The 26,167-nt window shown below is 37.4% G+C and overlaps 2 protein-coding genes across 5 annotated transcripts in view; one reads left to right on the forward strand and one right to left on the reverse strand.

Annotated features, from left to right (window-relative positions):
• Positions 1-1,618: 1,618 nt before the first annotated feature.
• LOC127423423 (forkhead box protein N2-like) overlaps positions 1,619-26,167 on the reverse strand; it is a 50,874-nt gene continuing 26,325 nt past the window's right edge. Inside the window, exons 6-7 of one of the 4 annotated variants that reach the window (XR_007894315.1) lie at positions 12,308-12,407; positions 11,679-12,097 (exon numbers count right to left, since the gene is read on the reverse strand). Coding sequence is in view for 3 of the 4 variants with exons in the window: in XM_051667707.1 (XP_051523667.1) it covers positions 4,694-4,806 (113 nt within the window). In the remaining variant the exon portion in view is untranslated. The other 3 variants (XM_051667707.1, XM_051667710.1, XM_051667708.1) reach the window with 3 other exon arrangements.
• Positions 4,830-26,097, forward strand: LOC127423420 (follicle-stimulating hormone receptor-like). Its single transcript, XM_051667701.1, has 10 exons — positions 4,830-5,365; positions 9,944-10,015; positions 10,593-10,667; positions 11,898-11,969; positions 12,276-12,350; positions 12,546-12,626; positions 14,428-14,496; positions 14,602-14,676; positions 22,290-22,475; positions 22,560-26,097. The coding sequence occupies exons 1-10, from the start codon at positions 5,181-5,183 to the stop codon at positions 23,680-23,682; spliced, it is 2,013 nt and encodes a 670-aa protein (XP_051523661.1). The 5' UTR covers positions 4,830-5,180; the 3' UTR covers positions 23,683-26,097.

A 26,167-nucleotide genomic window follows, 5' to 3' on the forward strand; every position in this document is an offset into this window, starting at 1 on the left:
GTCGCTCAGAAGAATTTACTGCTTCCTCCTTTCATAATACAATAATATACTTCTTGAAAAAATAACTGGGTTTGTTTAACTTCACCAGCCCAAGACATAACATGTTTTGCAGTATGTCATCTGCTGATGTAAACAACTGCAGAAACAGACATTGTTAGAAAGTTTTATTCTACGGATCCAAGTTTGCTGTGCTCCTTTAATGTCAGGCCATGACAATACTTACAACAGCATGCACAGCATTCCTACCTGTTATTCTATGACTTTCTTAGGTATGAGCAATGGAAAACGTTTGTGCTCCGTGTGTCAAAAAATAACAGCCTGAATTACATCATTTTCAATCATTTAAAGGTGCACTGAATGTTTTATTTTCCTAATTTAAAAAATGTTTTATCCTTAAAGAAATAAAAAGTACTATTTGAAATCATGTACACTCACATGAGATGAATACTACTGAAGTCAAATCAGTAGCCCTAATAGAAGCAGTTTTATTTCATTTATTTTATGTTTGTCTCTTGAGGGTCGACACGTTGAGATCACATGACCAGCACGAATTCTAATTGATAAACTGTATCTCGGTAACCCCCTATTATCTGAAACCTTCATTTGTAAAATAAATGAATCATGGCAAACTATGCATTTATCAAGGGTATCGTTAAAAATGCTGTAAGGTATGCAAAAAACTTTCCAACTCCATGAAAGATATTAATGAAATAAGGGTCATGAAATATCTCTCCAGTCTCTGTGACAGTACTAGACTCTGTAAACAGCAAACAAAAATGTGTCCGCGGGCTGCGGTCTCTGACGCTTTCTGCCTGTCAATCATTTTGCGTGTTCTCATAGTATTGTAGTACTGTAACGAATAATTGAGGCTTTATGCCATTTTTTATGTCATATTGTTAATTACAGTTGTCAGTTGAGGGCGCTATTTTGCTGCTGTTGTTTTTGATAATTGTTTCTGCTCTGTGTCGGTCTCAATGAAGCTCATTTGGTATCTTTGGAGGGAAGTTCATTTGGTATCTTTGGAGGGAAGTGTTTTGGAAAGAGGTGATGTGGCTAAACCAGCGGCTCAGCTTGTGAAAATTCCAGAATGGCTAAAATCGCTTACAGCAACATTTTGTGAAAACATTTTATTTTGTGTGATGTTGCACTCGTGCTGCTAGGTGTCAGTATAACTTTAAGAAGACTGCCATATTACAACATAAAATAAAAATTACTGAGAGCACCTTTAAAAATGTTGACTTGTTCAACAATTTCACATATATATAATTTAATGTAGTGTTAAATAGATTAATGAATCATAATACAAAAGACTTTCCAGTGTTCTACTGGGGACAACTGAAAATGCCAAAAGGCACAGAAGTACATTACCATGCTGGTTTTGGACAAGATGCATTATGTTTAGATATTGAGGGGAAAAAAAGTTATAAAAACCTTCATTATCCCTAAGCCCTTATACACCTGCGCCCTTGGCGCATTTTGCTCCTGCCAATGAAAGAGTGTGAAGAGAATCAAGTAGCTGTCAGAACGTATCTTATCATGTCTCCACAGAAAGACACAATATGTCTCTACTGATGGTCTTGAAAACAGAATGAAATCTGCAAGATTTTATTTCTCAGAACAGTTCAGACCAGATCAGACAGTGTATATGTGGTCATGGATTATAGAATTCTGATGTATTAGTGGCATATTCACATTTGCATTTATTTTATCACATGCTGTTTTACCACTGCGACTTACAATAAAATTTGTGTGTGCAATATTATTATTTTTTTATTTTTTTATTTTTTTTAACCCCATTATCAGATGCTACATCTTTTGGTGCTCTGGTATCCAGGGAAGCAAACACAAAATTGAAGATCTCATCAGCAAGGGAGCACATCACTAGTAATGCAGAATGCTGTAGCCTATGCTGTGTGTAGGCAAATAGCACAGGGCTCCAGGCAGATATGCATTGGGCTATGAACATCCTGATCACAGCTTGCAGCTGGCTTAAAGCTCAGTACAACATACAGAGGTTACTTCCTGTGAGGGCAAATGCTGAAAGGTTATTCCATTTCATACATATAGATTGGTGGGGGGGGGGGGGGGTTCCACATTCAAAATGTATATTTTGTAATATCTTCACATAAAGGACTTTCTAATCATAATAAACCTTAACTTTAATAGCTAGCTATAAAAGACCTATGGACTTAGGTTTAATGCACGCCAACAATCATGAACATTTGCATGAATGTAGGTTAAAATGAATAGGTTAGTACAGCATTCCAAGAGCAACCACACATCTTATAGATAGTGTCTTCTGGTAAGACCCAATATTTGCTTTTATGGTTCTCTCCTGACCCCTGGTGACATTTTGTGTGTAATGACAATAAAAAGCACAATTTACAATAAAGTTGTACACATTAACATTAGTTAACACAATATTTAACATGAGCTAACAATGAACAATGCAGTACATTTACATCATTCATTTATTTTGTTCATTATAATGTTAATTTCTACATATATGTATAAAGTTGTATAAATTAACATTAATACATTATGATTTGATAATAAATAAAAGCTTTGAAGTATTGTTTGTGATATCTAATGCAATAGCCAATTCTGTCAAATTCCAAACCTGGAGGATGTTACAAACAGTTTGACTTTCATTCTTTTATTGAACACAAAAGGAGATGTTAGGCAGGATGACAGCCTCAGTCACCATCAGTGTCAGGAATGAACTCTCCTGGATTTGATTTACAGGGGCATTTTTTACCTTTTATGAGGGCCTTTTTTATTATTATTATTTGTTTATGACAATTAAATTCATTAATACAAATTCTCAAGATTGAGATTTATTACCTTAAGATTTATTACCTCTAACCCTAAGAATTAAATCAACATCAACTCATATTTTATGCCATAATATGTATAACTAGGACTATAATATAATATTAAGAATAACAATGCAATGAAAGTGAGTGGTGACTGAGACTGCCTAACATCTACAGAGTGTTCCACAGAAAAAAGAATGCCATATGGGTTTGGAAAAATATAAGCATAATCATATGCAAAGTTTAGTTTGTTTAAAGTCTTACTTGACAAGTCCAGAAAAATGTAGGAAATACATTTTTGTTGTTCTCTGTGTGAATGGAAAAAAAAGTTGTCAGTTGTGCTCACAGAAGCTCTTTTGTGTCCTTTTGTACTCTGATGTGTATTCACCTGGGGTTGATGAGACAGGAGCGGTCCACTGATTGCCTAACCCAACTAGCTATTTTTAGCACATTCATTGTCCTTATCATCAAGGTAAAATAAGGATGTTGCTGAGAGTGCTTAATTGCATATTTCAAAGAGATGCAGTGACACAGTCTCACTCTCTCTATCTCCCTCTCTCCCATTTCTCTTGCGCTTTTAAGACTGAAGTAATGAAATAATTAATAATTATATTAAATTTAGTTTGCTATAAATTCTAATTATTTTCTAGCATTACAGAATAATTGTGTGTTTTAAAATGCATCTGAAGCTCCAGTTGTATTGTGGGAATCACATCTTATATTAAAAGTTCATAATTATAATTTACTGTAACTGGTGCTCAAAGGATGTCAGGTTAAAAAAAAAAATCCAACATTAATTTGTCTGTTGTTTTAAAAACAGAATTTTAGAAATAACATGGGGGGAAAATCCCTCCCCACTCTAACCAGTGTTCAAGGTTATCCATTTATTCAAAGTGGTTTACAAAGCCCACAGTTTAACAGCTCTCTGGCATGGCTGCATTGCAATCATAGTTCTCCCAGCACTTTTTAACACTAGGATACATAGTAGCAGTAAAGGAAGGAGCAGCAATTAAAACTCAACATTGATTTTCTTTCCACTAGAGCAGATTTTTTTCAATAAGTTTGCCAGCAAAGGTGTACTTCTATGCCATTCTACACTTTCTAATAGCATTTGATTGAATAGCTATAAAGACCTGCTGTATTTATTTATTTTTTATAATTGTGTTCAAAATCTTACACAAAAAAATGTGAGATATTAAATGTTCCATTCATAGAAATAGTGTGCGTGTGTGTGTGTGTGGGCAGGTTTAAGTGGTTTACGAGGACATTTTTTAGGTTACAAACTGGTAATTACAAGGGTATAATGCTATAAATGTGGTTTATGAGGACATTTCTAGTGTCCCCATATTCAAATTGCTTAAAAAACTTTTTTTGAAAATGTAAATATGCAGAAAGTTTTTTGTGAGGGTTAGGTTTAGGGGTAGGGTTATGGTTAGGGGATAGAATCTATAGTTCGTACAGTATAAAAATCATTATGTCTATGGAGAGTCCTCATAAGGATAGCCACACCAACATGTGTGTGTGTGTGTGTGTGTGTGTGTGTGTGTGTGTGTGTGTGTGTGTGTGTGTGTGTGTTGTCAGCTTCTGAGGTAGTGAAAAGAAGGAACATGCAGTCTATTACTATCATACTTACACATGTTAGAGTTTAAGACTAAACAGCTCAGGTCATTCCCTTCACAAGCAGCTGAGTGAGACCAGCACTCACATGCCAAGTAACATCAGTCACTCCCTCTAATGCCTTTTCCAACATTGACATATTAATTTAGCCTTAGCATGCCAAAAACTGGGACTAAATCTTTTTAAACACAGGTACAAATGTGAAAGGAAAAATAAATCAGTTTACCAAGCATTTCAAACAGCATTTCCAAAAAACAGCATCAATAGTAACTTTTCCATGAATACTGCCACAGGTAGACTGTTTGTATGTAGCCTTCCTGGGACTTTCTGAGTTTAAAAAGGATGGGGAGGACCACATGCAGTGTTTCATTCCCTGTAGGAAAGGATGAGAGGAGGAGAGAAATAAGCATCTGAGGGGAGGAATGAACAAAATATTTGTTTGTTATCAGTGGACCTCTTTCTCAAGGTCTCCCTTGGCTCTGCAGAACTTCTGACACAACACGCCTCTTAGGAAGAGGTTCAGCCTCCCAGCTGCTTCACAAGAACACACCAGTGCAATCAGAAGACACTATACAAACAGACCTGAGCAAAGTCAACGGCATCCCTTACCTGAGTATTACCGGAGCCCAGGAGCACTGTTTTGGAATGCCAAACTAGTAGGCATCTAAATTCACAAACACTTCTAAAACAACTTCCACCTAAGAGGAGAAACTAGAAGTCTGGTCATCTGTTTTATTAAAAGAGAAGATGATACAGAGGATGGTCTCATTGATGATGCTGTGCTGTTGCCTTGGTTGGTCCATGCCACACACAGATGGCATGTATGCTGGATCTCATTTCTGCTCATTCAATGGTACCACTCGCTTTTTCTTGTGTCTGGGCAACAAGATTCATGAGATGCCAAGAAATATTCCAACAAATACCACATTTGTGTGAGTATAAATACAACTACATTATCTAAATGAGGAAAAATTATAGACTTCTGTTGTTTTCAAATAAAGTGAATTATAAATACTACAGAATAACACTAACCCTAAAATATTTTATTTAGAATAAAATTAATCCTCCTTTTGTCAGATGTATTGCACTTCTGGAGACAGATTTATCCACAAATATAGCTATGTATACACACACACACACACACACACACACACACACACAATCAGTGTTGGGTGTAATCTGATTTCAAAGTTATTTGCTACTGTAATCTAATTGTTTTTAAGTTTAAAGTAGTGTAATACATTACATTTTAAATTCATGTAATCTGATTACAGTTACTGACTTTCAATTGAGTTAATTACTTTAAAGTACATTACTTAGGTTAAACATATTTCATTTTTTCTTTTTTTATCCCCATTTCTCCCAATTTGGAATGCCCAACTCCTACTACTTAGTAGGTCCTAGTGGTGGCGCAGTTACTCACCTCAATCTGGGTGGCGGAGGACAAGTATCAGTTGCCTCCGCTTCTGAGACCGTCAATCCACGCATCTTATCACGTGGCTCATCTTGCATGACACCGTAGAGACTCTGCATGTGGAGGCTCATGCTACCCTCCGCAATCCACGCACAATTTACCAAGCGCCCCATTGAGAGCGAGAACCACTAATCGTGACCACAAGGAGGTTACCCCATGTGACTCTATCCTCCTTAGCAACCGGGCCAATTTGGTTAATTAGGAGACCTGGCTGGAGTCACTCAGCATATCCTGGATTCGAAATCACGACTCCAGGGGTGGTAGTCAGTGTCAATGCTCGCTGAGCTACCCAGGCCCCCGGTTAAACATATTTCTTTTTTTTCTTTTTTCTTTGATTTCCTCCACAATTTGGAATGCCCAATTCCAAGTGCGCTCTAGGTCCTCGTGGTGGCGTAGTGACTCGCCTCATTCCGGGTGGCGGAGGACGAATCTCAGTTGCCTCCGCATCTGAGACCGTCAATCCGCGCATCTTATCACTTGGCTTGTTGAGCGTGTTACCACGGAGACATAGCGTGTGTGGAGGCTTCACGCTATTCTCAGCAGCATCCACGCACAACTCACCACGCGCCCCACCGAGAGCGAGAATCACATTATAGCAACCACGAGGAGGTTACCCCATGTGACTCTACCCTCCCTAGCAACTGGGCCAATTTGGTTGCTTAGGAGACCTGGCTGGAGTCACTCAGTACGCCCTGGATTCGAACTCACGACTCCAGGGGTGGTAGTTAGCGTCTTTACTCGCTGAGCTACCCAGGCCTCCTGGTTAAACATATTTGTAAAATAATATTATTTATGTAGAATACATTTCAAACATGAACTATTAATATGTCATTTATTACATACATAATATGTAATATATATTTTTGTGTTTCTGTAATAGCTGAGGGGTATGTAAACAAGGACAAGCAAACAAGGAGTTTGTTTTTCGTTAAGCAGAAAAACAAACTTTTCAGTGTTTAAGTGTGTTATAAAGTAACTTAAAAGTAATGTTATAAGTAATGTGATTGCTTTTTATATAGTAATCAGTAAAGTAATTTGATTACAATTTTAGGTTTAGATACATATTTAATTAATTTGTCGTGGATTACTTTTTTGAGTAACTTACCCAACACTCCATACAATATACAACATACATGCAATTAAAACAATGTAGAAATACACATTGAATGACTGTGGGATACCAATATTTTGAGGCTTGCCTAGATGTTTTGGGTGATGTACTAAGTGTATGGTACAATACAAATAAGAATTATGCTTACAGCATTTTTAATGACATTGTTATTGTCTCAGAGCTTGTTATTGTGGTTTTGGAGTAGCAAAATGTGATCGACAAGGAATAAATGTTTCTGTTGTGTTTCCATAATCTCAAGGCTATAGTTCCTCGCACAACTCTCAAGCCCGACACGGGGGAGTATGTTTTGATATCAGATATTTTTCATGCATTGCATGAAGTCATGCTCTATTTTAGTAAGCTCATTTGAGAGAGAAAGAGAGAGAGAGAGAGAGAGAGAGAGATATATAAACGTGAAGAATCATTTTACTTCGCGAGCAGGTTAATCTTTGATTGTGTATCTGTTTGGATCCAGCTGCCAGCCACTTTGGATAAGACGCCCAGCTGGATCTTGCTCCACTGTCTCACCCTGACTAGGCCTCTTTGTTCTAAGCCTCAGTATGCCTGTCTACACTTTAAATACAGTTTAGCTAATTTCAGCCATTCTGGAAAGAGTCCCAAAAGCTTTGCAGCTTGTGTGTCTCAGCTTACCAGACTGTCTACTTGCCATAGCAGGAACAAACAGTCCTCTGCTTGATAGGAATTCTGCAGATGTTTCCTCTCATTATAATATCTTTACTGGAAACATCAAGGCAACTTTATTTGAAACATTGCTTTTCTTCGTGTGCAATGTGTTCTTGAGTCTAAAATAGATGACAAACTGAGTTCATTTACTTATGGGTTTACTATACTTATTCTTTGAGTTTACAAGTTGAAAGCTAGTAGGTAAAACTGAAACACAAGCAAAGAATTTTACATTTAATTAATATACCAAAATTATCAACCTTTCAGTGGCTCCCATTACTTAAAAGCATTTCATTACAGCAGGATACTTCCTTCTTGATTCCCTACCACCTTTTATAAGAGGAAAAAAGATAGTTATCATACAACAGAAAAGGGAGGGGAGTGTGCGAGTCTGGGACAAATACGTAACAAGAATCAAAACTGTCAGTCAAACTACAGTATGAAGGGTTGGGGAGTACAAGTAATACTTGTAAGGGGAATATGTATTTAAAATACAAAATATAAGTAACTGTATTCCACTACAGTTACAATTTAAATCATTGGTAATTAGAATACAGTTACATTCAAAAAGTATTTTGATTACTGAAGAGATTACTTTGCATTTTATTGTCATTTGTTTCATTTAATATTTAGTCCTTTCAGATGGAAAACATTTATACATATAAATGATGCGATCCAAAGTGCATTTGAACAGTGGTGAAACACTTTCTTAAGATGTGTTACATTCATACGAGCAGACAGAGAAGTAAGTTTGAAGTAAGTTTGGAGCAGAAGAAATAGAAATAAACATTGTGTAAATTGTTAGCTTTATGCTAAGATAAAATGCTATTTCTAGCCATTTTACATGCACATGTTACCAGGGACGATCATATTCTTTATCAAGAAAATTCACGTTGGATCATAATTTCTTTTTTTCTAGTAAGACCTTTGATATTAGGGCAAAAATCGTATTCTTGATAATAATTTGTTTATTGTTTTCCTGTAAAAATATCTAAAAATCATTAAAACAAGATCAATTTGATTAAACTTAATCATAAGATATTTAGGTTTTTCAGAGAATGTATTTTTAACATGTGTATTTTGTCTTACTGTACTGGCAGAGTTTTTATAGTCAAAACAAGTGAAAAAATCTACCAGTGCTGAAGAAGTAATCCAAAGTATTTAGAATATGTTACTGACCTTGAGTAATCTAACAAAATACAGGTGCATCTCAAAAAATTTGAATATCGTGGAAAAGTTTATTTTTTTCCCCTTAATTTAATTCAAAAAGTGTAACTTTCATATATTCTAGATTCATTACACATCAAGTGAAATATTTCAAGCCTTTTTTTGTTTTAATCTTGATGATTACGGCTTACAGCTCATGGAAATCAAAAATCCAGTATCTCAAAATATTAGAATAAAGAATTTATAATACAGAAATGTTGACCTTCTGAAAAGTATGTTAATTTATGCACTCAATACTTGGTCGGGGCTCCTTTTGCAACTTTTCCATGATATTCACATTTTTTTAGATGCACCTGTACATTACAAATTACATTTTACATAATGTATTCTGTAATCTGTAGTGGAATACATTTCAATAGTAACCCTCCTAACCCTGACAGTATGTAACAAAAAATGGCAAACTAACAGATTTTGATGTTCTTCTCTTGTATCAGTGCCCCATTTATGTCCAGCGTGTTTTGTGTACAAGGTTAATGTGCTGTCTGCATCTGTGAGGGAATACATGAATGAATATCCACTGACAGAACACACAAATGCTAATGGCAGAGTGCAATGACAATTTCACATAAAGCTAGTTAGTAACAGATCTCTTATTGCTTCCTTTAAATACTGGTAATTATGTTTCTATTTTTGATTCTTGAAAGCCCTGGTTTGTATCAAAATGAGGTCTCATTCTTTTTACTCTAACATTCATGAAAACACATTAGATTCCCAGAGTAAAAGAAAAGGAAACCAGTGTGTAAATTCAAAAAGCACACACGCTACACATACTACTCTGAATTTCAGCTAGTGTTTCTGCTTGGTGTCACAGCTGTGGAACTAAAATGAAATGATTAAACATTGCCGAACTGAAGACAACAAAATAAAAAATAAATGAAACACCCATATCTGAAATAGCTATGCCAGCTTTTATGTGTGATTGTTCATAATACCACATTCATCTGAATAGGCTGTGATATTTATAACTACACAATATTGACAAATGTGATGGCAAATCACTTCTCTTCTATTTAGGGAGATCAAACTGACTCAGATCGGTGTGTTGCGACGAGCAGCCCTCTCTGAACTACATGAGCTGAAGAGAATGTGAGTGCTAAGCATGAAGGTCACAGAGCTGTTTACTATTAAATTGTGAATGTGTATATTCAGGAAGGATCAGCATGGAGATTGCAAAACCTGAGTGCTGTCCCCATCAAAAGCACATAAAGTTGCAATAAAAAAAAACCAAGAAAATTGTGGATTTTATGCTCACAACCTCTTGATTCATGATAGATTTTGGCTTAATGCAAAACCTCATGTAAACAAATGATATTTAGTCTTGATTGAATATGTTTAGACTTTGATATGGAACATGATGTTTAACAGTGACCCAAAACAAAAAATGTATCACAGGAAAATACTGCGAAACCCAAGAGAGAGAAATTTACATGTGTGATCCGTTATTGTGAGAGTCTTTTGAGATAATATTTTTTAATGTGTAGTGATTTGATTCTACCTATGTCAGCACATATGTACACATGGATAAATTTAGCATGTAAATTAAGATTTTGGTATCAAATTAATAGTACTGTAAACAAACAGTATTGTAAAGTACACATTAGGTATATTAACTGATCACAATAATGTCTGCTGTTATGAAATTATTATGCTTTCTTCTCCTTAGAGTGGTGTCGGAGAATGGTGCCCTTGAGGGAATTGAAGCCTTTGCCTTCTCCAACCTGACGGAGCTACAGGAAATGTAAGTTGAAGCACTTAACAGAGGATATTCTCATTTCTGTTATTACATCCAATCATGTTGCTTCTTGTCAACATATTCGAATTTCGCATTTACAAAATTTTTTATATAAAAATTGAAGTCCTATGAGTAAATTCTGAAGCAAAAAGTTAAAGGAATAGTTCACCTGAAAATGAAGATTCTCTCATTATTCACTTGATGTCATCCCAGATGTGTATGGCTTTCTTCAGTAGAACACAAATTAAGATTTTTAGAAGAAGAAAGAGCTCTGTCAGGTCCATATAATAGAAGTACAGGGGTGCCAGCTCTTTGACGGTCCAAAAGTCACATTAAGGCAGCATAAAAGCAATCCACATGACTCCAATCGATCAATGAATGTCTTCTGAAGTGAATTGATAGGTTTATGGAAGAAACAAGTCGATAATTAAAAAGTTTTTAACTTTAAATCGCCACTTCCAACCAGGGCTCTGATGCCGTTTGAAATGGCCGAACTCTCGCGTGACATACGTTCTTCTGTTGTAAATAAGCGCTGCTTCCGAATTCTTGCATGAACTCGACGCGCTTACGTCAGCTGCTGGCAGGAAGTGCTTTTTAAAAGTTAATAACGTTTTAATTATCGATTTATTTTTTTACACAAACGTATCGATTTTCTTCAGATGACATTAATTGATCGACTGTAGTCATGTGGATTACTTTATTGCTGCCTAAATATGACTTTTGGACCATCAAAATGCTAGCACCCATGTACTTCTATTATAAGGACCTGACAGAGTTCTATCTTATTCTAAAAATCATCATTTGTGTTCTGCTGAAGAAAGACAGTCATACACATTTGGGATGGCATCAGGGTAAGTGAATAATGAGAGAATTTTCATTTTTGGGTGAACTATTCCTTTAAGCAATAACACACAAGCCTGGAAATCACAGCTGTACTGACATATAGTATAAGAGTGTGATTGCAAGTGTGATATTACTTTCATACAACAGCTCTATAAAAAAGAAACTTGAATTTTAGACATAACAAGGCCAGTTATTTTGTTGATCTTTGCTCTGTAACTAAATAGTTTCAAAAGAAGCCAAAGCTGGATCAACTGTTGCATGTCGAAAACAGTGACATATTTCAGTGCAGTTATAAGAAATATCAGCACTCTTGGTCCAATCAAATTAGAGAACCAGAAATAACTGCTGTAAAGAACAAATTAATTAAAATTATTTATTTGTTTGTTTGACCAGAACTATTACAAAATCGAAAAATCTTGTCATTCACAAGGATGCCTTCTGGAGACTTCCAAAACTGCGGTATCTGTGAGTTATTTTCTTCCAGGCCTTCATTGCTTATCCAATAGAACTCTGAATCATTCTGGTCTCATGCTGTTGTAAATCAAGCCAAAGGGTGTATATTCCCACATGTTGCAGCCTACCATTGAATTATCCTAAGGGTCATGAAAGACCTCAGTTAAAGCAGAATGGCCTAAACATAGGTCAATATCCATATCAAATGTATCTTACAGGAAACTAAGTCTTCAGATACAAAGGCAAAATACAAATGCCTCCTTGACATATTACATTCGTTAATCTTGTTGCCCTGTATGCATCTGTGTGTTCCACCAGGTCTATATCCAACACTGGTCTTAAAATCTTACCAGATTTCTCCAAGATCAACTCTGCTGTTCTTGAATTTCTGCTGTAAGTCTCTGTGCATGCTTTATCACTGGGGGTCTGAGTTTTACTCTTGTTCAGATGCTTAAACAAAAGAAAACAAAACTTATATTCTGTAAATATTAAGTCACAAAAAGTTGCACTACTTTGTACAACTGATCTACAGTATGTTTAATTTTGACTGATCCAAGTTGTTTGCATTTTTCAAAATTTATATTGTAGCGATCTACAAGATAACATGCACATAGAGAGGATTCCTAGTAATGCTTTCCTCGGATTGACCAGTGCCACCATAACTGAGCTGTAAGTATATACTGGATGTGTATGAGTATGTATGTGATTATTCCCAATACTTAAATTTTAAAAGAGTCTTTCTTCAACTATGGGCACTTTTGGTCCTTTGGTTCTCCCTTTAACCTCCTGAGACCCGAGCTTGAATGATGTGTGCATTTTCCATTTCCCTTTTTAATTTGTAACTAGTAGCACCTAATAAACATGCAAAAAAAAAAAAAAAAACATTTAAAAAATGTAAAACATTCGAGAGCAAGTCGTTTTCCTAAAAGTTGATTTCCACATATTTGGACAGTAGGACTAAGTTGTGAAATTTTAAATAATACCATTAATATCAAATTGTTTGTTATGTTTCCATGAGTGTTGGTTATTCATGTTTTTGAGATGTTACAGACATTACATTAGAAATTAGCATAATTAATTCTGATTCAAAGTAATTGCCAGCATCATCCAATCACTGCCAACCATGTTAAAATAAAATTATACATTATAAATTCTGAATCTATGTACTGATTACCATTATACCATGTCTGCCAAACATGCTGAGTGGTCCAAACATCATCTGCAGCCTGAAACTGGACTTTTGATAGGAAGTTTGGATTGAATGCACTTAGCTGCATAGAGAGCTACAGGATGCTCCCTTGCTCCCTATTTAGTGAATGACTTAACCTTCAGTGTGCTGTCTGTCTTCACTGGTCTCAGAACAATTCAAAATGCACTTTATTGTCATCTTAACTCCATATAAAGCCTCTGAAAGCAACTTTTTTCAGCTTTTGGATGAACCCATTGATTCTCAATAATGCACTGTAAATATAGAATTTCTAAGAAAAAAATGCACTCAAGTACACATTAGCGTACATTGAGTTTAGCAGCGTGGCATTTCGCACTAAATCGCTCATTTAAAAAATGGCATATCGGATGAAACTTGAGACTAATTTTTTGACTCAAAAAGGTTTCAATGTAAAAACTTAATTATGTTTCTTACTAGATGTAGTTTTGTTGGCATTTCTCCCAAAGACAACCTCCGCTGTGGTCGGTGCCATGTTGTTTTGTCACATGACTCCGTGCGTCGAAATCTTAACAGTCCAGAGTCTTCTGAACTGAGATCAGTCAGTTTAAACAAATGTAAATTATACGTTGTGTATAGCGAAGCCAAAATACAATGTACATGTATGTGTACGCGGAGTCGCATGAGCTTAAAACACTTCTCCCACTCCCTACAGTCTAGAATAAATACTGGACTAGTTACATTTGTCTATTAACAATGTCCAACAGTGAATGCATATGCATTACAGTAGAATTTTCATCAAGCATGCTCTTCACTGTATAAGTGGCAAAATTGTTGGTTGTGATGGAAATTATGCTACGTAATTGAAAATAAATTATATAACTAATTTTCACTCAATAAATATCGAATTGGTTTGTTTATACAGCTCTATGTTTCGATTATCATAGTTTTTCAAATGTAATAGTGTTATGATGGATTTTTATATTTTTTATGAAAATCTAATAAAATATGAGAAGGTCTGGGACAAGAGTAAAAAAATCAAATGTACACATAAATGGGCTTTTGAAAATGAAAAGTGATTAAGGCATGGTAGAAATTGTACTAAACAATTTTAAATGTGACCTTCATATGACAAAAAGAAAAGTTGGCATCTGTTAGTTTAATAGTAAACAACCCCTGGGACATAAAAGCACTTGTAGTTAATGAAACACCCATAAGATTTTAAAAAAGTTAGTGTTAGGGTATATGTTATGTATAAAGTTAAAGAAATTTCCTGTTCCCCAGTCTAACAGTGTATTCTCACAGGAGATTGACAAAGAATGGTATACGTGAGTTAGACAGCTATGCATTCAATGGCACCAAAATTGAAAAACTGTAAGTTCATTACATCTTTGATATATTATTTCCTCATTTTTTCCCAAATTTTTCATCTCTCATAAAACATCTAATCTCTCTTCCTCCCTTTTTTCCCTCTCACAGCTTTCTCATGGGAAACCAGCAGCTGAGTCGGGTCCACAGTCACGCCTTTATAGGAGCCGAAGGCCCCATCGTTCTGTAAGCATGAACAACTCTCACTTTCAACAACAATACAACTCAGCAGCTGGAGCACCACACACCCACTCCATTTCCTTAAATTCAGGACAAGCTCTTACATTAATCACAGTAACCTGTGTTGTGCACAATTAACTCCACTACACTATTAACAGATTGCTTGTTAAACAATTTCATGGGATGTTTCTCAACATGGTTTTTAACAGTGCTATTTTGTGTAACTAATATTTGTGTGTACAATTATACACTAGCAACCTTGTGTGAATGCACAAAATTGTGTGACATTATGACAGTGACAAATGTGTTGACATTTCTAAGGAAGTCTGTAATACCTGGAGAAAGCTATCCATTCCCATTCATCTCGATAGTAGTTTCTTGGCTTGATACTTGCCAAGGAGGTCTAACATCTATCCATTATTTATCTCAATGGCTGTTCCTTGGCTGTCCCCAGAAATATGCAACCTGGATGCTGCTATTATTGTTTAATGGGGACTCTGTTCCAGAAATATTTTTATTTGAGCCAATCATCTGAGCAGTGCATGCTATGTGACTGATCAATCAGAATTAGAAATGCAGCTGACAGGGAAAAACAAATCAATTTCATGCTGTGGAAAAAAGGTCACTAGTTAACCAATTTACTTCTTGCTTGCATATATATATATATATATATATATATATATATATATATATATATATACACACACACACACACACACACACACACTGGCAGCCAAAGGTTTGGAATAATGTACAGATTTTGCTCTTATGGTAAGAAATGGGTAATTTAATTCACCAAAGTGGCATTCAACTGATCACAATGTATAGGCAGGACATTAATAACATGAAAAATTACTATTAAAATTTAAAAAAAAAAAAAGAAAAAGTTCAGAACTTCTTAAACTACTTCAAAGAGTTCTCATCAAAAGATCCTCCATGTGCAGCAATGACAACTTTGCAGATCCGTGGCATTCTAGCTGTCAATTTGTCCAGATGCTCAGGTGACATTTCACCTCACGCTTCCTGTAGCACTTGCCATAGATGTGGCTTGTCATTAGCTGATCCCACAAAAGCTCAATGGGGTTAAGATCCATAACACTCTTTTCCAATTATCTGTTGTCCAATGTCTGTTTCTTTGCCCACTCTAACCTTTTCTTTTTCCTGTTTCAAAGGCAGCTTTTTCTTTGAAATTCTTCCCATAAGGCCTTCTCTTTACTGTTGTACATGAAACTGGTGTTGAGCGGATAGAATTCAATGAAGCTATCAGCTGAGGACATGTGAGGTGTCCATTTCTCAAACTAGAGACTCTGATGTACTTATCCTCTTGTTTAGTTGTACATCTGGCCTTCCACATCTCTTTCTGTCCTTGTTTGAGCCAGTTGTCCTTTGTCTTTGAAGACGGTAGTGTACACCTTTGTATGAAATCTTCAGTTTTTTGCTGAAGCAATTGTAATTTCAAGCATTGTATAGCCTTCATTCCTCAAAACAATGACTGACTGATGAGTTTCTAGAGAAAGCTGTTTCTTTTTGGCCATTTTTGACCTAATATTGACCTTAAGACATGCCAGTCTATTGCATACTGTGGCAACTCCAAAACAAACATAAAGACAATGTTAAGCTTCATTTAAAAAACCAAATAGCTTTCAACTGTGTTTGATAAAATGGCAAGTGATTTTCTAGTATCAAATTAGCAATTTAACATGATTACTCAAGGAAAAGGTGTTGGAGTGATGGCTGCTGGAAATGGGGCCTGTCTAGATTTGATCAAAAATTACTTTTTTCAAATAGTGATGGTGCTGTTTTTTACATCAGTAATGTCCTGACTATACTTTGTGATCAGTTGAATGCCACTTTGTTGAATTAAAGTACCAATTTCCTTCCGAAACAGCAAAATCTGTACATTATTCCAAACTTTTATGTATATATATATACACACACACACACACACACACACACACACACACACGCAGTTGTGGCCAAAAATATTGGCACCCTTGGTAAATATGAGCAAAGAAGTCTGTGGAAAAAAATAATCTGCATTGTTTATCCTTTTGATCTTTCATTAAAAAAATTAACAAAAATCTAACCTTTAATTATTAAATAAATATTTTTCTCGTGTTGGCCACAATTATTGGCACCCCTAGAAATTATTATGAGTAAAATATATCTGAAGTATCTTCTCATTCATATTTTACATTTTTTAGTGCACCTGGGTGAGTAGGAATATGAAATTGTTCAGCCATGACTTCCTGTTTCATAGGGGTATAAATAAGAGGCCAGATTCACTTAATCATCATATCACAGTGGGTTAGACTAAAGAATATAGTTCTACACAGAGATTAAGTACCCCCCAATGCTCATGGTTAAATGTGGTGCTGTATCTTTAATGTTGTGGGGCTGTTTTTTTGCCAGAGGTCCTGGACATCTTGTTCGGATACATGGCATCATGGACTCTATCAAATACCAACAGATAAAAAAATCAAAACCTGGCTGCCTCTGCCAGAAAGCTTACACCGGCAACAGGGTGTTGGGCGCCCAAGGGTCATCGATGAGCAAGGGAAACAAAGGCAATCCCATCTGGTCTGAACCGACAGAAGGTCTACCGTGGCACAAGTCACAGAAAATTTGAATGATTGTTACAGGAGGAATGTGTCACAACACACAGTGCATCGCACTCTGCTGCGTATGAGGCTGCATAGCTGCAGACCCTGTCCACCATCGAAAGCACCTACAATGGGCACGTGAGCTTCAGAACTGGACCATTGAGCAGTGGAAGAAGGTTGGCTGGTCTGATGAGTCCTGTTTTCTTTTACATCACATGGATGTCTGTGTACGTGTGCACCATCTATATGGGGAAGTGATGGCACCAGGATGCACTGTGGGAAGACGATAATCCAGTGGAGGGACTGTGATGCTCTGATCAATGTTTTACTGGGAAACCGTAGGTCCGGCCATTCATGTGGACATAAATTTGACACGTGACACCTACCTATTGTTGCAGACCAGGTACACCCCTTAAATTCAGTGGTATTCCCTGATGGCAGTGGCCTCTTTCAGCAGGATAATGCACCCTGACCCAATGCACACATTGTTCGGGAAAGGTTTGAGGAGCATGATGAATAGTTCATGGTGTTGCCCTGGCCTCCAAATTCCCCAGATCTCAATCCGACTGAGCATCTGTGGGATGTGCTGGATCAACAAGTCCGATCCACGGCGGCTCCACCTCGCAACTTACAGGACTTGAAGAATCTGGCTAATGTCTTGGTGCCAGATACTACAGTATATCTTCAGGGTTCTTGTAGAGTCCGACTGGGTTTGGATGTAAAAACTGACTTAAATATTGATCTGTTTCCCACCCACACCTATCATATCACTTCTGAAGATTTAACCACTGGAGTCTAATGGATAACTTTTATGCTGCCTTTATGTGCTTTTTTGGAGCTTTACATTGTGAGGACCTACAGAGCTGATATATTCTTCTTAAAATCTTTGTTTTCAGCAGAAGAGAGAAAGTCATACACATCTGAGATGGCATGAGAGTGGGTAAATGAGTGATTTTTATTTTTGGGTGAACCATCCCTTTAAGCGTATCTGAGGCTTAGACAAAATTTAGTGGTTCCTTTAAGTTTTAGTTTCAGTAATATTTAAAGATTTTCAATACATGACACCTCACAGATATGACATTTAAACTTTTAATGTAAAGTATAGTTTATTCTGATATTTCATCAAAGGATGGCCCAAAACGTATCCATAGAGGTCTGGACTAAGCCCTAAATATCCACTAAACCTTATTCATGAAACTTTTGTAAATATAGGAGTAACTTTGAAGTAATTTACACATAAAATGGACCTTCGTGAAAACTTTCCACCTGATTCACAAACGCTTCGTACCTCCCAGAATTCATAGTATATAGTGTGTATGTTAGTGAATTCCAAACATTCGTTAATAGTGTTTGTGTTTATTCACAATTATCATAATCCACGCCCATGAAAACGTCATATAAAAGGAAGGCATCAGACTCGCTAGTAAATGCTGTTAACATCTATGCAGAACAGTAATGAAATCAATTTTATGAATAAAGTGCATTCACATCGTAAAATGTTTATTTAGCAAGCACAATAGTAAAGACGTTGACTACCAGGGCGTGCTGAGTGACTCCAGTCAGGCTTCCTAAGCAATTGGCCCGGATGCTGGGGTGTGTAGGGTCACGTTGGGTTAACCTCCTCATGGTCGTGAAGTCTCCACACGCGCTAGATCTCCGCGTTAACGCGCTCAACAAGCCACGTGATAAAATGCGCGTATTGGCGTCTCAGACGTGGAAGCAACTGAGATTCGTTCTCTGCCACCCGGATTGAGGTGTCACTACGCCACCACAAGGACCTAGAGTGCATTGGGAATTGGGCATGCCAAATTGGGGAGAAAAAGGGGAGGAAAGGGGAGAAAATCCTATTTGACATGAGTGTAAAAAAATTCAGTTCATGCCGGGAGGAGGATGACCACCACTATTAACCTTCTTTGGTTTAGTTCGCAGCATACTGCTAGCATCATTTGTGAAAATTCTCGGGTAAATCATGATGGTAACAGTGGGGTCATTCCTATGTTCCCAGGGTGCTATGTTCCCCATATTTATAGGGTCCTATGTTCCCAGGTCCTACAGTGCTATGGAAAAGTATTTGCCCCATCCTGATTTCTTCTGTTTTTGTGTATATCTCATACTAAATTGTTTCAAATATTCAAACAAAATCAACATAACACAATCTGAGTAAACACAAAATACAGGTTTTAAATGATAATGTTATTTATTGAGCAAAAAAGTTATCCAATACCAACTAGGCCTATGTGAAAAAGTATTTTCCCTTAGTTACTAAATCCCCAAATCAATGAAACTGCATTCATAATGGGGTTCAGCTGGACTAGACACACCCAGTCCTGATTATTGCTAACACCTAAAAATAACTTTTTTAGTTGCATGAAGTTGCCTAAAGGTCTCACTCAGTAGCACACTATGCCAAGGTTGAAAGAAATTCCAGAAATGAGGAGGAAAAAGGTGACTGAAATAAGGCTCTGGGACTCCAAGGAACCACAGTGAGCGCCATTATCTACAAATGGAGAAAACTTGGCACAGTAGTGAACCTTCCCAGAAGTGGCCGACCTTCCTAAATTCCTCCAAGTGTACAGTGACGACTCATCAAGGAAGTAACAAAAAAGCCAAGGACAACATCCAAGGAACTGCAGAACTTTTTTGCATCAATAAAGGTCACTGTTCATGACTCCACTATCAGAAAGACACTGGCCAAAAAGGCCATACATGGAAGAGTGACGAGGCGAAAAACACTGCTAACCCAGAAGAACATTAAGGCTCATCTGAATTTTGCAAAAACACACCTTGATGATCCTCAAAGCTTTTGGGAGAATGTTCTGTGGACTGATGAGTCGAAAGTGGAACTGTTTGGAAGACAGGGGTCTCGTTACATCTGCCGTAAATCAAACACAGAATACCACAAAAAGAACATCATACCTACGGTCAAGCATGGTGGTGGTAGTGTGATGGTGTGGGGATGCTTTGCTGCTTCAGGGCCAGGGCAACTTGCAATAATTGAGGGAAACATGAATTCTGCTCTCTCTGATGAATACTGATAAAAAAAATCCTAAAGGAGAACATCCAGTCATCAGTCCGTGAGTTGAAGCTCAAACACAACCGGATTATGCAGCAAGACAATAATTCTTTTGATGCTTTCAAAAGAAGCAAAATTAAAGTTTTGGAGTGGCCTATTCAAAATCCTGACTTGAAACCGATTGAGATGCTGTGGCAGGACCTTAAATGGACAGTTCATGCTCAAAAACCCTCCAATGTGGCTGAACTAAAGCAGTTCTGCAAAGAAGAGAGAAGCCAAAATTCCACCACAGCGTTGTGAAAGACTGATCTCCAGTTATCAGAAGTGTTTGGTTGCAGTTTTTGCTGCTAAAGGTGCACAAACAGCTATAAAGTTTAAGGGGGCAGTTCGTTTTTCACATGGGTGTTATAGGTGTTGGATAACTTTTTTTGCTTCAATAAAACAAGTATACATTTGAAAACGTGTATTTTGTTTTTACTCAGGTTGCCTTTGTTTTGTTATCTCGTTGGAAGATCTAAAACAATTTAGTATGAAAAATACACAAAAATCGAAGAAATCAGGGAGGGGCAAATACTTTTCCACAGCACTGTATGTTCCCCAGTTTGGAATAATGTACAGATTTTGCTGTTTCGGAAGGAAATTGGTATAATTCACCAAAGTGGCATTCAACTGATCACAAAGTATAGTCAGGACATTACTGATGTAAAAAACAGCACCATCACTATTTGAAAAAAGTCATTTTTGATCAAATCTAGACAGGCCCCATTTCCAGCAGCCATCACTCCAACACCTTATCCTTGAGTAATCATGCTAAATTGCTAATTTAGTACTAGAAACAGATAATTAGAAAAGAGTGTTTTGGATCTTAACCCCATTGAGCTTTTGTGGGATCAACTAAGGTGTGTAAGGTGTGTGAGAAGTGCCCGACAAGACTCTATGGCAAGTGCTACAGGAAGTGTGGAGTGAAATGTCACTTGAGTATCTGGACAAACTGACAGCTAGAATGCCAAAGATCTGCAAAGCTGTCATTGCTGCAAGTGGAGGATTTTTTTTTATCAAATTGTAATAGTAATTTTGATTAATAGTACACGCTATTAAGGTCCTGACTGTACATTGTGATCAGTTGAATACCACTTTGGTGAATAAAAGTACCAATTTCTTTCCATAAGAGCAAAATCTGTACATTATTCCAAACCTTTGGCCGCCAGTGTATATGGCACATAATGAACACATGACAAAGGGTCCTATGTTCATTACTTATTTAATTTAACTTCTATCAAAATGTAGTCATGACAGTTTGCCTGAAAGAACACAACACTTTTTGATGTCTTACATACAATTTACACATGGTCGGGAGCAGGTGAAAATTTCGTTCATATTAAGGTTTTGAAAATACGAAAACTTTCATGAATCCGCGAATTGACGTAAGAACGGCTTTACAAATGATTTGCAACAAAATTGTGTTCTGCTCGTGTTTCATGAATGAGGCCCTCTGAACCTAGAACTGCCCCTGTGCTAGCATATACAGTACATAGACATGGAGTAAAAGCCACATAATTTCAATGGGGTCTTTTAGCAAGCAATCATTTTATGTACACTGCAAATGTATATTTAAATGGCAATTCTGTGATGTTTTGGAATTCAACAAGCAAAGCACAACAAATGTAGTGCAAAAATGGTTTATTTGCAACAAAGTGGCAATTAAAATGTGGTAAATCTGCAGTAAACAAAACAATTTTCTGCACATTAGTGCCAGAAGTTTGCTTCAACAGTAGTGGTAAACATGCAGCAAAACTTTGGCAACAATGGACAATTTGCCACTTGCAACACTTCTATGGCAAACCTGTGGCAACAGTGAAGAGTTTGGCGCAAAGCTCATTTGGATTTGAAAATACTGAGTGGCAAATTTGCAGCATGTTTGCCACAAGGGTTTGCCATAACTCTAGATTTTCGTAAGGGATCCTGCATTTTGTATGACATCGGAATGGCTGTTGTCATTACAGGGATATCTCACGTACTGCAGTCCACACCCTGCCGGAAAGCATGCTGAGGACACTCAAGCTCCTGACGGCCATCTCTGTCTACTCTCTCAGGAGGCTTCCTAGCCTGGAGCTGTTTACTGACCTCACGCAGGCCAACCTGACCTACCCCAGCCACTGCTGTGCCTTCAAAAACTTCAAGAAGTACAAGTAAGTTACACACAAGTTAACATTCCAAACCAAGCAAGCTAATAAGTCGCTGCACACTCAAAAATTGTTTCTGTGTTCACATAGGTCTGTAAAGAATCAAATGTGTAACGATCCTGGTGCCCTCCACCTGGAGCCATATTTTTTCGAAGACTACTGTAAAGATGTGATTGAAGTGACGTGCTTCCCCAAACCAGACGCATTCAACCCCTGTGAGGATATCATGGGCTTTACTTTCCTACGAGTTCTTATTTGGTTTATCAGTGTGCTGGCCATCGTGGGCAATTGCGCTGTTCTCCTGGTGCTCCTCACCAGCCACTACAAACGGACTGTTCCTAGGTTTCTAATGTGCCATCTGGCTTTCGCAGACCTTTGCATGGGTGTTTACCTGTTGATTATCGCCATCAAGGACATCCAAACCCAGTCGGACTACTACAATTATGGTATCGATTGGCAGACAGGAGCAGGGTGCCATGTGGCAGGCTTCTTCACTGTATTCTCCAGCGAACTATCCGTCTACACTCTGACTGCCATCACACTTGAGCGCTGGTACACCATCACTTATGCCATGGAGCTGGAACGCCAGCTCCGTCTGCATCATGCCTGCACAGTTATGGCTGCAGGCTGGCTTTTTGCCCTGCTCACTGCTCTAATGCCCATATTGGGAGTGAGTAGCTACAGCAAGACCAGCATCTGCCTGCCAATGGATGTGGAAACTGTGCTCTCACAGTGTTACGTGGTGCTGTTGCTCCTCCTCAATGTAGCTGCTTTTCTGGTTGTTTGCGTCTGTTACCTGCGCATCTACCTGACCGTCCGCAATCCTGCCTTTGTTCCTGCCAATGCGGACATGCGCATAGCCAAACGTATGGCAGTGCTTATATTTACGGACTTTCTGTGCATGGCGCCCATCTCTTTCTTTGCCATTTCTGCAGCCTTAAAACTACCACTTATCACCGTCTCTCATGCCAAATTCTTGCTGGTGTTCTTTTACCCCATAAATTCCTGCTCGAACCCTTTTCTCTATGCGTTCTTCACCAGGACCTTCAAAAGGGATTTCTTCATTCTGACTAGCCGATTTGGCTGCTTTAAAACCCGTGCCCAAATTTACCGCACAGAGATCTCTTCATGGCAAAATGGAGCCATGGTGCCTTCACCTAAGACTAGTGATGGAACACTGTACTCCCTGGTGCACATGGCCCAAGTGCACTGATCCATAATCCAGGTGTGACCAGCTGAGGTTTTATGCTGCTTGTCCCAGCAGGCAAAATGAGGAAAAATAAGGAATAGAATGGAATCCTGCTGTGGACACAGATTGCTGATATGAAATTCTGGAAGGTTTTTACAGCGTGAAATAAGGTAATGTTAGGCATCTCGTTCCAATGGAAATTATATTGCGAACAAGTGCTTGTCCTCTCCTAAAAGATTCAGATCTCATTAGAAGTACTACTTACACCATTCACAAGATGCTGCTTGATTGACATTTGACATGTCCTGCATGAATTAGTGTACGAAATTAAGAATTGGTAGTATGTATAATGTAGATCTCCTAATCTTTCAATTATCATGTAGCACTACATATTATATAAGATGCCTTCTATAGTGTTATTGTCTCTCTCCAGTAACTGTACAAAAGTGTTTTGTCCAATTTAAACAGTTCATCTAAAATGTTTTCATAATTTTCTCACCCTCATGTTGTTCCAAACCTGCATGACTTTCTTTTTTCCATAGAACACAAAAGGAGTTGTTAAACAGAATGTTAGGGAATGATGGCATCAGTCACCATTCACTTTCATTGCATCTTTTTTCCATACAACGAAAGTGAATGGTCACCGAGTCTGAACAACATTATGCCTAATATCTCTTTTCTGTTCCATACAGAAAAGAAAGTAATAGATCATCATGAGGGTTACTAAATGAGAGTAAATTGTCACTTTTGGGTGAACTATCCCTTTAAGGCTTGTAACAAAGCAGTCCACTGCACTGTAACTGATCGCTTAATGCAGTATCTGGTTGCAGAGGGACAACCCACTGAATAAGGCATTCATATATGATTTTTAATGTGCTTAACCATGAGTGTGTTTGTAGATGTGTTTATTTTTTAACTTGGTAATCATATAATTAAAATCAGATTACAATATCAAAACCGCCAAGTCTGATGAAACGGTTTTAAAAAGGGAGGGGATTGTCTATTGCATTAAGTTCTCATGCGTCTTTAAACTGAGAAGACATTTATAGCCCTTGCCGTCACCCCCTTATCGCAAATATTCCAGTCCTTTAGCAGAGGAATGGTCTGTTCAAGGTCACAATAACCTCGCTGGCCAACCACAGTATGAGAGAGGTCAATAGAACATGCAAGAGAGAGTTAACCGGAATGGAATTATGGTTCATCTGATGGATCACAGTTTCTTCCATTTCTACAGTTTTCTTTAGAATCCTACAGTATATCTTGCTCATATAAATTCACATACCCCATGCAGAATTTGCAAGAAGCTTGTTTTGTACTGCCCAAACGAAGCTATTTGACATAAATATTTACATATACGGCACAAAACAAAATAATAACTGGAATAAAACAAATTATCCTGTTCAAAAGTTTACATACACTTAGCTCTTAATATCATGCGTTGCTTCCTCGAGCATCAATGACTGTTTGTGATAGTTGTGCATGAATCCTTTGTTTGTCTTGTGGAATATATTTGTATATCTAGTATGTAGCTTCTTCAGAACAGTACTAAATAAAAAAAAAGACAATGTTTATCTTCTTTTTTTTTTTTTTAACGTCTTATAGATTCTGCAAGGGGTATGTAAACTTATGAGCACGACTTTGAAGCACAACTCTGTTCACAACTATTCAAGCCTGTTCTCTTCATTCTGTTCTTATCTTTGCACCTGCCATAATGTTTAAGCACTGAGACAGAGAGCTGTTGTTCTGCTGAAGTTTTTTAGGCAGTGATGTTTGCCTCAATGTTTGAGGGAAAGGGTGGGAGTGGTCTTGTGTGTGACAGTTGCAGCAGCTGTTCTACACGGCACCCTGAACTCAAACCTTACATGGGCTGAGGAAGACCAAAAAGAAGAGGAATCTGCTATGAAGATATGGCTCATGTATCAAGGCCAGGAGTTCAATGCTGCAAGTCAAGGGAACAGTGGACAGCGAGAAAGCCACACACAGAGAAGGCAGAGGGCAGGAGAGTTGCACTCATTGTAACGTGTGGAACATTTATGTTAATTTCCTCACTTTAAGGAGATAATCATTACTTAAAAAAAAAACAAATGCATGCCTGTGTTCAACCATACTTCGCTCCCATCTACAAAAAGTACCATCCTTTTATTATAGTGGATTTATTACACTTTCACATTCTTCTTTTGTTTTTGGCGATTCACATTTTTTGTGCATATCACCACCTTCTGGACATGGTGAAGAATTTATAGTAAAAAAAGGACCTAAAAATATATCTGTTTCTCACACACACTTATCATATCACTTCTAAACATATGCATTGAACCACTGGAGTTTTATGGATTACTTTTATGCTGCCTTTATGTGCTTTTGGAGCTTCAAAATAACCCATTCACTTCCACTGTATGGACCTACAGAGCTGAAATATTCTTCTAAATATTTTTTTGTGTTCAGCATAAGAAAGTCAGTCATACACACCTGGGATGGCATGAGGGCGAGTAAATGACGAGAGAATTTA

The sequence above is a fragment of the Myxocyprinus asiaticus genome, chromosome 32 (genome assembly GCF_019703515.2).
Source record: "Myxocyprinus asiaticus isolate MX2 ecotype Aquarium Trade chromosome 32, UBuf_Myxa_2, whole genome shotgun sequence".
NCBI classification, from domain to species: domain Eukaryota; kingdom Metazoa; phylum Chordata; class Actinopteri; order Cypriniformes; family Catostomidae; genus Myxocyprinus; species Myxocyprinus asiaticus.